The sequence below is a fragment of the Monodon monoceros genome, unplaced genomic scaffold (genome assembly GCF_005190385.1).
Source record: "Monodon monoceros isolate NGI ecotype Baffin Bay Population unplaced genomic scaffold, NGI_Narwhal_1 Super_Scaffold_7, whole genome shotgun sequence".
Taxonomy (NCBI): Eukaryota; Metazoa; Chordata; class Mammalia; order Artiodactyla; family Monodontidae; genus Monodon; species Monodon monoceros.
In genome coordinates this window covers 44,892,317-44,908,168 of record NW_021703784.1, presented here as the reverse complement: position 1 = coordinate 44,908,168, position 15,852 = coordinate 44,892,317, and the positions used below count along the sequence as shown (strand labels likewise).

The 15,852-nt window shown below is 47.4% G+C and overlaps 1 protein-coding gene across 4 annotated transcripts in view; it reads right to left on the bottom strand.

Moving 5' to 3' along the window:
• ME3 (malic enzyme 3) overlaps positions 1-15,852 on the bottom strand; it is a 198,844-nt gene that overhangs the window by 36,525 nt on the left and 146,467 nt on the right. For all 4 annotated transcript variants that reach the window (XR_003791571.1, XR_003791572.1, XM_029209574.1 and 1 more), the window contains one exon: positions 8,789-8,892. Coding sequence is in view for 2 of the 4 variants with exons in the window: in XM_029209574.1 (XP_029065407.1) it covers positions 8,789-8,892 (104 nt within the window). In the remaining 2 variants the exon portion in view is untranslated. The remainder of the gene's footprint in view (positions 1-8,788; positions 8,893-15,852) is intronic.

Here is a 15,852-nt window from a genome sequence, read left to right as displayed (position 1 = left end):
GTACAAACCCGGGATCTGAACATGGAGATGGATCACACCCAGTGCTTCCAGAACGGTTCTTTTTATTTCTTCAGATTAGCACCAGGGAAGAAGAATTGAGTAAGAGAAGGACGCTATTATTGGAATGGCAGGGATGGATGAGTGGGGGACTATGGAAGGAAAAGATGAATATATTAATGGCTAATTTAACTGACTGCCTGAATGGAGGCAGTACTAAAGCACTGCTTAAACGACAGTGGCTTTGGAAACTGCCTAAGTTATTATTATTATTAATAATAGCAAACATTCATGTTTACTATTACTCAGGTATAATGGTAAGCATCTTACATGGATTGTCTCATTTATTCAGCAGAAGCATTCTACAAGTTAAATATTAAAAATGCATCTTGGAAATGAGGACACCGAGGCACAGAAAATTAAATAGCTTGTTAATAAGTGGCAGGTGATACTGGAGAACAGACTTGAGGATATGGGGAGGGGGAAGGGTGAGCTGTGACAAAGCGAGAGAGAGGCATGGACATATATACACTACCAAACGTAAGGTAGATAGCTAGTGGGAAGCAGCCGCATAGCACAGGGAGATCAGCTCGGTGCTTTGTGACTACCTAGAGGGGTGGGATAGGGAGAGTGGGAGGGAGGGAGACGCAAGAGGGAAGAGATATGGGAACATATGTATATGTATAACTGATTCACTTTGTTATAAAGCAGAAACTAACACACCATTGTAAAGCAATTATACCCCAATAAAGATGTTAAAAAAAAAAAAAGTGGCAGGTGAGAGGTTCAAACTCAGGCAGTGTAGCTCTAGATATTGTGCTTTTAACAACTGTTGTTAGTGGGTGGGGTCTTAATAGGGTTCTCGTTCTTAGGGGGGTTACTTACACCTTATAAGCTTCAGTTTCCTCATCCCTTAAAATGAAGCTAATAATAGTACCCACCCCAGAGGGTTGCTGTGAGAATTAAGTGAATTAATGCTGTATGAAGCGCTTATATTAGAGTCTGTGCATAGCAGGCAATTAAGTAAAAAAGAGTTGTTATTATTATTAATCCATTGAGAAAAATCAGGGGGAAAAACCCTTCTATCCCTCCCTCTCCTCTGCTGTAGTATGAAACTTTCAGGTCTGGGCATGATTTTGTTCCTACTTGGATACCCGGTGATACAATCTGCCTCTTGGGGAAAAATGAAATGGGAACAGACAGCTGGCATCACTGAATCCATCTCCCCAGTTAGTGAACTTCCTCCATCACATTTTGGCCTCTCAATTATTCAGTCTGCTTGGTCACGATGGAAACAAATAGGTCCTAGAGAGTTGGGTGCTGGTTTGTGTTTTTCTACAGCCTTGCAGCCCTTTCTGTGACCCAAGATAGAGTCTTCACAGGCACGAGAGACTGTCATTTTGCAACATCTGGCTCCTATTCTGATGGGAACACGTAGGAGCTGGACTGTCAACAATTAGCCACGTCAGGCTGAGACTGGGAAACTGATCTGTTTTTTCAGAGGCCAGACAAGCTAGAATGGGTCCCAACATTCCTTCCTCTGAGCTTCCTCAGATGCCATCAAATTCATAACCTTCAGTCCATTCTAACTGATAGCTAGCCTGGTGAAGGCTTTCAATCCCTCAGCCAACCAACCCAACCAACCAACCAACCGTCCAACTCCCACTCTTACTATTTACGGTGGGTCCACCATGAGTAAAATCATGCTCCCTGCCCCCCAGGAACTACCAGTCTGGTAGAGATGTTACAGAGTTACAGGACCTGAGGAAGGAATGTTCTTCAAAGTCCATCTAGTCTGGGCCAGGCTGATACTTGAACCTCTCTACAATAGTCCAGACACATCTTTGCCCAGTCTCTGCTCTGACGATGAAAAGTTAAAAGACAAAAAAAGCTTTAAAGAAAAGCTCTAGACCATTATAGAAAAGATGCCGTGATGCAGTGCATGATTAATTAGCAAATGAATTATACAGCCAATAAGTTATGCTACGACTACAAACAGCAAAAGAGTTTCAGGCCAGGCTGGTCAGGGCAGACCTCTCTGCGGAGGGCAGAATTTGAGTTGGGGCATTGCTATGGTTGCTATTCTAATCTTCTCCTACGTCCTGTCAATTTCAATACTTTGTTGTTCAAGAACCTACCATGGCTCCCTATTGTTCTCTGAATCAAGTCCCAAATAAGGTTTTGTGTGGATTGATAGTTTTCAAATATTTTTAGTAGAATAATTTTTTAATTAATGAAATCTTGAGCAGAACTCTGACACAGAAAGCGATTAAAAATAATGATGTTTTCCTTCAAGTGGTTTCAGTCTTGTATGGTTGGTGGAAAATATTCATTTCTAGCACTCCTGATGCACCTCTGTAAATGCCTGGGGTTCGGGGAAACTTGGTTTAAAACCACTGGATTAGATAACTGAAGCCCTTTCCACTTCTGAGCTCTAATAATTGCAACCTTCTGCCTGGGTTTCGAGGCCCATCACATAGCCTGCTCTATTGCTACTTAACCTTTTTTGGAACCAATAAACATTCACCTCTAGTGGGACCAGTCTTCCAGAGTCTTCTGAGTACTCCTTGCCTTGTCCTTGTCTTTGCTGTGTCCTTGCTTTTCTCATGATGTATCATCCATATGGAATGTGCTTTCTCCTGTTGCTTAATCACATTTGGCCCTGAATCTGTTTACTTTCCATCTCTCCCCAGTGATCCCTGATTGCTTCTTTCTCTGAATTTCCACTGAACTGAAAGTCAACACCAAACAGTTGAGTACTTAACACTTCTCTAATTGGTTCCTGTTCAAAATGCTGTCTTTTGGGAAGGTCTGTAAGATTCATGAGGACACAGGGCATATGTCTTATTTCTTTTGAATCTCATTACAGGGCTTAGTAGAGTGCTGGGCATGTAGTCCTTACTCAAAAGCCCTGGAAAAGCATGACTAGATACATTGTTTGTTTGTGCTGCTCTTAGCTTTCTTGGAGCTTCCAGAATGAGTTTTCTCACCTCAGTGGTGAAATAAAGCTCAGTTCCCAGGAGCACTCGATGCGGTACCTGCTGCTCCTGTCTCTTTGCCAGAAAAATATATTCCCTCATGGAACGAGTTTGAAAAGTCAAATTCCATGTTGGGAGGGTGATGTGACTTTCTGTATTTCCATGGGAAGCATTTTGTAAGAAACCCCCTGAATGAGGCAGTCATGATTGCCTTTACCTTACCAATGCATTTGCCATCTCCCTCTTCCACGATCATCAGCCCTCACAGAGTCAAGGCTTGAGGCCGGGGGATCAGGCTTGAGCTTGCACCTAGTTGGTGGGGAAAGGCGGGCCTGATTCCTCCCCGTGACGAGTCTTCTGGGAAGGGGTGCCCAGATGTGTGTGTGTGTGCCTTCCCCATATGTGGAAATGCAATCATGTCAGGCCTGAAAGCAGCTCAAGTTCCTCCAGGGCGAAGGGGATACCAGCAGAAGCAGCAGGCACAGCCTGGCCTGGCGGGTTTTCAGACCAGAAGGAAACTGTTAGAGCTGCAGGTGTGTTGTCAAGATAGACTGCCTGGGAGGGTGAGCCCAGAGAAGGTGCTGGGCCTTTCTTCATGCAGATCCCTGGTGGGCAGATGTGTGGAAAGCCTCTCAATACTGACTATCAATTGTATGTGATGTGTATTGGTCCTTAACCCTTGCCTCAGGCTCCAGTCTGACTCTGAAAGTAGGGGGAGCTGGGGCTGCTCAAAACATGCCTCTACTGGGAATGTAGTCCATCTGAGCTTTTTAGATCTCAACCTTTGTGTGGCTCTAACAGGAGCATCAAGAAAGCTTCAAAAACAGAGATGCCCAGGCCTCAGCCCAGGCCTACTATGGCATAGGAGGCTGGAGTCTATATTCTTGATAACTCCCCGGATGAGTCCAATACCAAGCCATGTTTGGGAACCACAGGTCAGTATTCATATGCTTATGTTTATTTGATCCACTGCTTTGTTCCAGAGTGGACTGGGGTGGGCGTGAGGGTGGAGTGTACCCATGGGAGCATATTCCTGCATGTTTCTGTAACTCAGAAGAAGGAGATGCAGTTTCATGTGGACCCAACAGACAGGCTTGGTGTAGCTCTTGAAATACCCTGAACACCTAGCTATGAGAAATCTTCAGCCTTCAGGTTCCTTTGGCCTCTGAGTTTCTGCTGACTGTAGGAGTTGCAGAAGGGCCGGTGAGGGTGAGGGCTCACGAAGTCACAGATGCTTAGGCCATAGGCTATTCACAGATCCAGGATGGCTGAAGCATGGCACATATGCTGCCACGCTTCACTCCCCTGCAGGGCAGACATTGCTAATCAATCATCGTTTCCTGCTGCACCTAGAGAGGCCTTAGGATCCTAGCAATCAGAGCCGGTACGAGGAACGAAACCTTTTACCCTCCTTGCCATTTCTACCAACAACATCCTAGTCTAATCCTCAATTTTGTTGAGCATTTTAAGTTGCAGTTATTCACGGGGCACGGTTCCAAAAACGGTGGTGAGCCATTCTCTCTTCTTCCTCTACTCCCTTTCCCTAGGTGAACCCCACCATGCCCTTGACCTTACCTACCATCTATGAACTGGTAACTCCCAACTTTATGTTTTCTCCCTAGAATTCTTCTTAAAGAGACTCCGAGGCCAAGAAAGCTTAGAGGTCGGGTCTGAACTCCAGTAGGTAGATAAAAAATGTCCCTGAATGAACAGCTCCTTGAGAGCTGTACTGTTTATTTCTCTGTGGATTTCCGCCTACATTTGACACAGTGTCTTATATACCAGCAGATACTCAATAACTGACTATCAATTGTATTTGATGCATCTCCCTGTTTCCATGTGTAATGATGCTATGGTTTTCTCCGCCCTTCTTGCATTTTCAGAGCACATCCTCCTGTAATGCTGGCAGCCCCATTCCTTACCCCTCCCAGGCTGGATGGTGTGTGATAGTCTGTTACCTTGGTGGCTCCCCAATGAACCATGCCTCCTGGTGTTTCGACTCTTGTGTTATCGTCTCTCTTGGAATCTGGTATGCACCTCTGATTTGCCTTAACCACCAGAATGTGATGAAATTGTACTATGCCGGTTCCACTATGGCATAAACCTCAGGAATCTGGTGTAGGATGGTGCGTGTGTGTGCATGTGTGTGTGTGTATGTGTGTGTGTGTGTGTGAGAGAGAGAGAGAAAATCAGAGAGAAAGATGGAGAGACTCAAAAAGAAATTTTCCTGGAGCTAAAATGCAGATGTTTTTTTTAAAAGTCAGGTTTTAAAAAAAACTATTATCTCCCTTCTTGTTTATCACTCTTATCTCAGGAGCTTAGCAATCTCTATATTTAGGGTTTGGTGAACTAGAGAAAGGGGGTGGCTTCCTCTCATGGCCTGCCTAAAGTTTGCTGACGTCAAACTTCTGTCCAGCCCAGGCCAAGCATCAGACAGAGCTGGGGCTCCAGGTGCAAACTTAAAATGAACCATTCCCATCCATTCTTCTGTAAGTAATAGAAATGAAAAATATAAGTGGAAACCATCAGGGAAAACTTATCCCTCAGGGGCAACGCTCCAGGCCCCACTGCACGGCAGGGAAAGCAGGAAGCACGGAGTGACTGGTCTTCGCCATGGGAACATCAGGCTGTGTCTTAGCTTTGAGCTGGACACACACACTTACTGCTGTGGTTCACAGGTGCACGTGGAGATTTCTTTTGCCTCGGTGGGTTCTCCCCAGTGGCCAAACTCCAGGATAGTAACTGAGCTACAGCGGCTCTTTTTTTCAGGCCCAAAAAATCTTAAGATAACACCCGATTAGCAGGCAGGGGCAAGAAGGTGGAGCTTTTATTTGCAGGACATTTGGAAAGAGACAGAATGTTGAAGGCAGGAGTCAATGTTTCCCAAGGTTCTTTCTTAAAGCACATCGTGTTTGGCCTCAGGGTTGCTGACTCACCCAGCGCTGCCCCGGCCGGGCATTCCATCACGGGGCTACTATATTCCCAAGAGATCCTGGGACACTGGCTCACTCCCCAACTACAGTATCCACAGAAACATCTGCTTTAGCTTATTAGAAAGTTAAAACAACCAAGTGTCAACCCCTGTCTTTTCCACCTAAGGACACATTCCTCTTGGCTGACGCACACTCTGTGAGTGTGTCTGTGAACTGATTTTAATGATGATTTGAAGAGCCTCTTACATCCTAGTTTATTTAACCTTCTCACACGAATAGCACGGCTTCTCTGTGGGGAATCACGGAAAGACTACTGACTCACTAGATATGCAACGAGCCCTGGAAACAGGAAGGAAAAAACCAGCTCTCAAAGCCAAATTCATTCCCTTCTCTTGTCAGCCACAGGTAATTGTAGAAAGCAGTCTGGCCTTGGAGTCAGCAGACTCAGGGTCAATTTGCAGTCCTGTCGGAAGCTGCGGGACCTGGGACAGGTTCCTTGGTTTCTCAGAGCCTCAGATTCCTCTTCTACAAAATGGGAGTAATAAAACCTACCCTGCCAGCCACGCAGGGATCTTAAGAGGTCTGAAGGGAACACTGGGGCAAGGAGGCATCTTAAAGGACAACTGATGCTTACGTCTTCTCCTGTGACAGTGGCTTCCCCCAGAAGCCACTCAACCTGAGCTTGAACTTGTTCTCACAGAGTCCCCTGCACTGTGGGATAGCTTGGATTTACTTTGAGCGGAAAGCCTCCTTCTTCAGCATTCTATCAATGGGTTCTTCTCCGGCTGGGTATACAGAAACAAGTCCAGTCCCTCCTCTGGAAGAACAGCTTTCAGACTTCTGGAGGGCGGACCGCATCCCCGGTACCCACAGAGCAGTCCCTGTGTCTTCTCCCCACTAGGCTGAGCCTTTGGCTCCTGTCACTGCCGTGGCTATGGTTCTCCAAAGGCACTTTAGGTAATTTACCAGCCTCAAAGTATCTTGTCTGGAACTGAATGTCATATTCAGGATGATCTAAAAGGGGGAGAATTAAGCAGGACAGTCACCTCTCGTGTTCTAGATGATACGCCTCTGTTCACGTAGCCGACCCTCAAATTGGCTGTTTTGGTGGTCACGTCTCAATAGCAGCCCTTCCTTCACAGTCTCAGCTTCCAACCCCTGACTTTCTGATTTCCTCTTTTCTTTCCAGCTTATTCCCTCTGGTACCCAACTCAATAATTCTCAGGCCTCACCAGGACCTACTGTCCATTGCTCATACCACTGTTCCTCACCCCTCCTCTCCAGCAGGGCCTTAGCTGTCCCTTCTCACCCGGCCTAGGCCTCATGGTGCCTCATTATAATCATCCCCTTGAATACACTCTCAACTCCTTTCTCTCTCTTTTTCTCTCTTGCCTGGCAAAATCCCAACCCTGATTAAATCCTACTCTGTCTCTTCCTGCCCTGCACCCAGACAGTGGAAACTGGCTAGAGAAAATCACAGAAGAGGTTTAACTAACCTAAGTTAAATTCATGATCAGTAACCTCCAGGAGGCCAGCAACCAGCCTCTAGTTCCCTAGTTTGGACATGTCAGTTCATACCTCTTGCACCTTAAACCTCCACAACCTCTGTCCCCATCCTCGCCCTCAGCAGATGACCTAGTCCTCCAAGGGGGTTCTCACGCACACCCCCTCAACATCTACCCACCTGCCGGCATCTGTGCCTAGAGCGCGGCCTTCCCTCTGTGTGGATGGGCTCTGTGCTCCCACCTAAGACGAAGCTCCCAGGTGTGCACTGGACTCTTGGCCACTTGCTTATCAGCATGCCTACCTCCACACCCCACACTCCATTACCAATTTCATCCTTCCTCTAGGACCATCCCCATCCCATATAACTTCAGTGTTACTTTCCCTCATCCTAACAAATGAAAACAAAAAACACAACAACGATCAAATGCTTTCTTCTTATCCCCAGATAAGGAATCCAGATAAGGAGACTTTAAAGTTTAGTAACCTGCCCAAGGTCAATGACCTGGGATTGTGGGGCTGGTTTGCCCACCCCCAAAGCCCACCCAGATGAGGCTTCCTGGGCTGCAGAGGCCACAGCAGCTCTCTCTCCGGCCCACCGCTCTGGTTCAAGTGGCTGAACTCAGACAAGGAAGTACTTTGCCAAGGACGTCCAGACCAGCTCTGCCTACCTGGGCACTCTTGGAACAGCAAGAAAGGCTGGAGGTTTTCAAGCGAGAAGGGGACCTGCTGGGTCTGCAGAGGCCTGCTGAGCTGCTGAGACAGTTTTGACTGACTTCCCTGTCAGACGCAGCGTGGGAGAGCGGGGGGCTGTTTTGAGAACAGCCAGCATGTCACCCCAGCCTCAGCGGGGGAAGTGGGGGGCAATGATGGCAAACAGATGGGGCAGGCCAGGGCGGCAGGAGCTGTCAGTGTGGTGCACCCCCGTGCAGAGAGGACAACTCGTAAATCTCGCAGGCCCAGCCCGTGTGGCCTGCGGTGGTGGCCCATTGATGCTGCCTGGTCCTTGGAGCTGGAAAATGACAACTAAGGTGGCCAGCTGCCTTCCAAGCCATTCCGTCAGAAGGGCACACTTCTCTCCCCTGCTGCTAACAGCATCCCTATTCCTGCCAGGAACCCAGAAGAACTCGGCCCAGGGGGTTTTCCTCCGGGACAGCAGATACTTAACTAGCCATCATCCCCTCCCCTCCCTTCTCTGCTCCGAAAGACTCTCCCAGAGAACGAGCCCATTTGGCTTTGAGATTTCCGAGTATACGGCGTCAAGTTGGAATTTTTGGACCATCCGGAAAAGCATGCATCTCTGCCAAAACCCATGTTGACTTAGTCATGCTATCTCTTAACAGTCCTCTTTCACAAGGGACAGGCTGACACACTTACTTGTCCGTCACGGCCTGCATGAACTCGTCCAGAAGGTCGTCGTAGTCCTGCCCACGCACACGCCGGTGCTTCAGGCCAATGTACAGAGGGTCCCTGAGCAGCTCCTGCAACAGACAGCATCCGTCCCATTAAGTGTCCTGGGTTAGCGGGAAGGAGGGGGGGAGGGGGGGAGGGAGGAGGCTGCTCCCCACTCCCCAGGTGCTGTCTCTGGAAGGGTCTGGAAGCCAAGCCACTGATGGAGGGTAGACCCCCAGGGGTCCACACTTTAGGAATCAAGGATGCTTTGAACAAGCAAAACTCTCTGATACAGTCTTCCAACCTCTGGCTGCAGCTCTGGGTTCATTTCAGGGTTTCTCAACAGTGGTACTATGGACATTTTGGCCTGGACAGTTCTTTGACCCGTATATTGTATTGACAGAATACTTAGCAGTGTCTCTGGGTTCTTCCCACTTGAAGTCAGTAGCACCCCCAGTTGTGACAGTAAAAAAGATCTGTAGACTTTGCCAAATGTCTCCCTGGGGGATAAAACGGCCTGTGCTGAGAATCACCCCAGGCGACATCTGGATTGAGGTATTGGGTCTTGTCCAAAGTCACTGACCTGGACTTAAATTAGAAAACATTCCCTCCCTCCCTCCCTTCCTTCTGTGAAAGCTTACTGAATACCTACCACGTGCCTGGCATTGTGTTAGTCCCTGGGGATATAAGGATAGACTGATACAACCAGAACTTTCCATTCAAGAGAGAGGCCCACCTTAATGCCGGCCTGCGTTAGGTGACCCCTCCATTCCACCTCCTGCAGCTCTTCTGTCACAGCTTGTTTGGTCATCCTCTCTGTCTGCCCTGGTCTGATGACCACTCCCGCCTCTCTGTACCCCTCACACGCACCCCTATTCAGAAATCAGCGGGCTCATTCCTGCACGACACATTTACTGACCCTGTACGCCTGCTGCCGTCAGGCCTGTCGGGGAATTTGTAGGTAAGGGATGGTCACTGCCTCTACGGTGCTCACGGCCTAATGCAGGTGGCTGACGAGTAAGTAAACTCTATTACAGATTAGAGACATTTCTTCGGCACAAAGCATGGCACCTGGCAGCACAGAGAAGGAGTGGAGTAATTCCCGCCAGGGAACGGGTGGGGATGGCGACACGGAAGAAATGGTCAGGCTTTACAAGATGGGCAGATGTTGCTCAGTGGGCTGGGCTCTCCAGGCTTAGAAATCGGCACAAAGAAAGGTTGGGGACTGGAGGTAGAAGTACCTGGTGCCCTGGTGCGTTTAAGAAACAGGAAGTAATTTTATGTTTTCGGGTATTTGGAAAGTATCTATTTTTGTGTCTCCGCCGCCACAAAGATGAGCTCCTTGGGATCAAGGTTTTGTGTTACCGTCATCTCCATCCGGACTGCTCCTGCAGGATTCAGAGGCAAGGATGTCATGGGTCCTGCCCTCAAGGGGCTCAGAGTCCTGTCTCACCTCCACCACTGACAAGCTGTGTGACCTCAGGCAAATTACGTGACCGCTCAGAGCCTTCCTCTCATCTGTCAAATGGGGATAGAATACCAGCTGCACAGGGTGATCGCGAGGAGGAAGTGAAATAATACACGTGAAAGAGCTTTGGGAATCATAACGTGCTGTAAAGTAATGGCAGCAGCTTTGACTTTCACAGCGTTTGCTAATGTGTCAGGTACTGCTGAGGGAGGGGAAGCCACAGCGAGGTTAGTAAGCGGAAGAATCTGGATTCAAACTCACGGCTGCCAGCTCCAGAGCCCATGGTCTTAACCACCGAGCCAGGCTGCTTAGGTGGCTCATTCTCGCTTAGGACACCATTCTAGCTCCATATTGCCTTGTAGGAGGTGGCAGGGCAAAGGTACAGTGGACAGAAAAGACCAGGAAGTACCTGCCTTCTCAACCCCTCAACCCCAATTCTGGGTCCACAGAATCTGAGGTGGGTTTAGCGCTTTCTCCAAGGAGCCACACGGCTACATCGGAAAGACAGTAAGGTCTAAACTTCTTTTCTCAATCTCTTTGCCTCCTGGGTTATGCATCCTTGAGATTGTTTAGGACCCTGCCGTGGCAGTTGTGTGTGCGTGTGAGCGTGTGTGTGTGACCAAAGGATGAGAGTGGGACATATATGGTGCCTACCCTTCCACAGGCCACTTTCAAAGTGATCATCTAAAAGTCACTTAGAGGCAGCAAACATCCAGCCAAGGGGGATCAAGGAAGTAAATGATGATGTAACACCTAGATGGACAACTAGGCAGTCATTGAAACTGGTGGCTTTTAAGACTATGCAGCCACCTGGACAAATGTGTATGAGATTATTCAAAATGAAAAAAGCAGCATACAAAATTGCACAGATATCACAATTTCAACTGTCTGACACATACGAACAGCCTGCAAAGGGCATACACATAAATGATAAAAATAGTCTAACTCTTGGCATTTGCAGAAAATATTCACTTTTTAGTTCTTATAGAGGTGAAAGAGTCCACGGTAAATTATAATCTGTAATGTTTCCAAGTCACAGATTGGTTCAGTAGTGCATTAGGCTGCCAAGAGTGGATTTCTCAGTGCTGCATACACGGTTTCTGGGGCAGGTCCAATTCTCCAGTGGTACTGAAGAATTTTAGGATTTTCCAAAAATTTCTCAGTATATCTGCACTTAAGGTGAAAGGTCAACACTAATGAGGTACTACTGAGATATAAAGGTGACCATAAGAAGCTTTAAAAAAAAGTCCTGATATTTTATAATATTTATAATAAAATGTTTTATGTCTGAAATACTTCAAAACTAAGCACTCCAAAAAATTGGGAAGAAAGTTTCTATATGGAGGTGACACGAAAATATAGCTTCTCATACTTGTACAGAACTTTCAGGTAATTCACTCCTTCTGAATCAAAAGTAGTTTGATCCTTCTGTCTTACATACTCTCATGCCCATTTTACAGATGAGGAAGGTAGAGTTGTTCAAGGGTTTAAATAAATTGCCCAAACTCACACAGCCAGAAAATATCTAAGCTGAAACTGAGCCTTGCTTTGACTGGGTCTCATGACAGCGCCCTTTCCACCCCATCATTTGACATTGTGGGGACCAGGGAATGTGGGTTTGGCTCCTGACCCCCTCCCTGGTCCTCCTGGAAGAGTCCAGTAGTGGCTGGAAGTTCCAGCTGGTCCTGTAGACCAGGCTGGGGAGCAGTGACAGCCTGAATGGGGTCTGGGGAAAGACCGTGTCCACATCTCCAGCCAACTGGCTTTCCTTTGTCAGGAGGGAAAATGACTTCTCAAAAACAGCAGAGGGTGGAGCTTCCACACTGTCTTGGTACCACATGGAACAAGAAATCCACATTCTTCCCTGTGTCCCACCGAGTGATTGGTTATAAGAATGACTGCCACCAAGGCGTGGGACTATGAACTGGCCTGGACCCTCCCCTGGCAACTCTCCTCTATCCTGGACTTCCTCACATAAATGTTAAAAAGAGAAGTTTTCAGCAGGCAGTATTGCCAGATAAAATACAGGACACCCAGTTAAATGTGAATTTCAGATAGGAGATATATATATAGATAGATAGATAGATAGATAGATAGATAGATAGATAGATAGATATAGATATAGATATATACATATATATATTTAGTATAAATATGTCCCAAGTTTTGCATGGAACATACTTACGTTAAAAAATGATTAGCTATTTATCCAAAATTTAAATTTAACTTGCATCCTGTATTTTTCTTTGCTAAATCTGGTAACCCCATCAAGAGAGGCAGAAGGAACCTTGAAGCTGGGAGGCAGTGTGCCGCAGAGGAAAGGGCATTGCCAGGCCCAGTGGCCCTGGTCAGATGCTCTCCCGGAGCACCCTCAGGACAGTGTGGTTTTAGAATCAGAAGGGGCTCTGGGCTTTGGAATCGGACACACCTGGGTTTGAATTCAGGCTCTGCCACTTAACTAGCTCTGCGACTTTGGGTACTTGTCCCTGCTTCATTTTACTTCTCTGTCCAATAGGGATAGTAATGATCTCTATTGCATAATGCAAGCTCTTTGAGGAAAGGGTCCTTATTCATGTGCATCTCCCTAGTGACGTTTACAGTGCCGGCGCATCGCAGGCCATTAAAAAGTGTTTACTGATGTGAGTTGCATTTATTCTAGGACCGGGCTAAGGAGATGCTGAATTAAGAACAAGGAAAGTCTTAGAAATCACGTGGTTCGGCTTCCTCCAAATGAGTTTTGGGGACCCAGAAAGGTTAAATGAACTGCCTAAGGTCACAAAACGAATTTGGTGGAAGCAGCTTCTAGAGCAGGGGTCTTCCCAGGTGGGATCAGCTTCCTCACCTCTGAGCCTGCTGCTTCCCCTCTGCTAGGTAGTTGCCAAGCTCCCGTTGGCACTAACTAAGCCTTCAGGTTAAGGCTCTATCCAAAGCAAATGAACCAGAGCTTCCTCCTCTGCTTTGGGAGTTGAATAGACCCTCCATGGCTGTGTGCCTGGCTCTTTCTAAGGTGAAAAATCTTGCAGACTAAACGTCATGGAAAGCAAAATGGCTGGCTCGTCTTCACTTGCCATATCATTGAGCACTGGGTTTAAGCTGGAAGAGAGACGAACCTCTTGGTCTGGAAAAATATTTATCTTGCAGAGCAACGGGCACGTGAAGATGTTACTCAGAGAGTATCTGGGGGTCTGGGGAGGTCATGGGATTGGGTTCACGGTGTGGACACGGTGCACTTTCCCCCTCTGGCTGACAGTTATGCCCACCATGTACTTCTCTGGAAGCTCAGTTAAGCCCAAGGGTAAGCTACAAAGATCCTAGGAAGGGCCCCTTCACCGGTCACATGTGCACAGAGAGCCTGCGCCCGATGGCAACATGGGTGAATGCTGACTATTTATGAGCTGCAATAAAGACAATCTTGCCAGGTGGAAGGAACCCTTCCACACCCAGCTCTGTGGGCGATCCCACACTGCTTCAGCAACCAGTAACACCCAAGGCACAGTCTACCAGGCTCTGTTGATGATCTGTCCCCTCCATCCCCCTCTTTAGTCATTTCCACAGAGACTTTCACATCACCTCTTTGAGAGGAAAATCCATTGAGGCTCAAGACTTCTGCAACAGAAGCCAAGCCCTGGGTTGTCCCATAGAACCTTTAGCACAGAGTGGGCCAAGCACTGGGCTTGGACTCAAACCTGGCGGAAGCCATTTCTGCCCTGGGGCCCCTTTTCCCATGTGAAACGAGGGGGTTGAGTGAGAAGTATTTATATATAATATCTAGGAAGTATGATATCTAATGTGAACAGTCTGTGACTCTGCTGTGTGTATATGAAACAAGATGTACAAACCAATCCACACACAGGCACAAGGGAAGGAGGGCCTGAGCAGGTGCCTTGTCTAACTGGGCGGGGCTCCCTCCCCCTGGCCCTTTGGAACTTCATCACGGGATGTCCCTCCTTCCTGGGATCACGTCTCACATATTTATTTTTCCAAACCTCCTTGGTGTCGGCAGGTAAAAGTGACTCAGAGTTTCAGGGCTGTAGACAGCAGATGTTTTCCTTCAACAGGAAACCTGGAGGGGTGTTTTCTTTGACTCTGATTAAAGCTACTTTTGCCTCAGAAGTTTTTTATAGAGACATACACACAGATGGTCTAGTTGTTCTGAAACTAAAGCCTTCACAGCAGCAACCCTCCCTGCACTGCCACGTAAGACGGAAGCTGCAAGGCAGAGCCTCCCTCTCCTGTTGCTGTGTCTTGCTCTGGGTGAGAGATGTGCCCCCAGACTTCTAGGGGAAAAATCTTGCAAACTGATTATTTTTTAAAAAGAACTCTAGTGTGGAAGATCACATAGTCAATGCATTTGAAAAGACAGAAATCATTGTCTTCCGTCTTCCCAATGTTGGCCTCTTTGTAACTTTCTTGAAGAAGGTCTGGCGGGAGTTCACCTTTCTTTGTGCGGGAGGGCTGTGAAAATGGCATCGGTGTGCCCTAGTTTGATCCTGAGTGTCCATGGAACACAGACTGTGTGAAACACCTACTTTCTCAGTCTTCATTACCCAGTCTGTGACACAAATACTTGACATCTTGGAGCAGTGTGCCACAGTAGACAAGGCCACTCTGGTGCCAGAGAGACCAGGGTTCAAATTCCAGCTCCAACACTTAGAGCTGTGTGACCTGAAGTAAGTAGTTAACGTGTGTCAATCTCGAGCTGTGTGACCTGAAGTAAGTAGTTAACGTGTGTCAATCTCAGTTCCCTCATCTGTAAAAAGGGGAGGACAATATCTCATACAGTTGGTGTGAGAACGAAATGAGATTGAGGGACTTCCCCGGTGGTCCAGTGGTAAAGAATCCATCTTCCAATGCAGGGGAGGCGGGTACGATCCCTGGTCGGGGAACTAAGATCCCACATGCCACGGGGCAACTAAGCCCACGTGCCACAACTAGAGAGAGAAAACACTCATGCCACAACTGGAGAGAAGCCCGAGCGCCGCAACAAAGAGCCCATGCACCTCAACGATAAAGATCCCGCATGCCTGAACGAAGATCCTGCGTGCCCCAACTAAGACCCGACGAAGCCAAAAAAAAAAAAATTAAATAAATAAATAAAATAAAATAAATATTAAAAAAAAAAGAGAGAGAGATTGAAATATACAAGGGCCCAGAACTATGCCTGGCCATTGCAGGTGCTGGCATAGGTCTTACTGGACGTGGTGAACACTGCTTTCTCTCTCGTCTGTGGTGTTGCATGGCAGGTCAGGCTGTGCCCTGTCCCCTCAGCTGGGGAATCCTCTGGTCCTTCCAAAACTCTCTCCCTTCCACACCCAGGAGGAAGAGCTGAGGCAGAGGCCGAAAGCCCCAGGGGGGAGAAGCAGACACTCTGAGGAGACGTAACACATGAGCCATTAAAATGATCAATTAGGTGACAGTGTTGAAACACTGACAACTAAAAGATTCCACCCACGCCTGGCTCTCATTTATCTCCCTCAGCCTAGCAGAATGCCTGACACCTACTAAACACTTCATAAACTTAAAAAAAAATAAGTAAAGAGAAAGTGCTCACAAAATAATCTTCATTGAAGAAATCAGAACA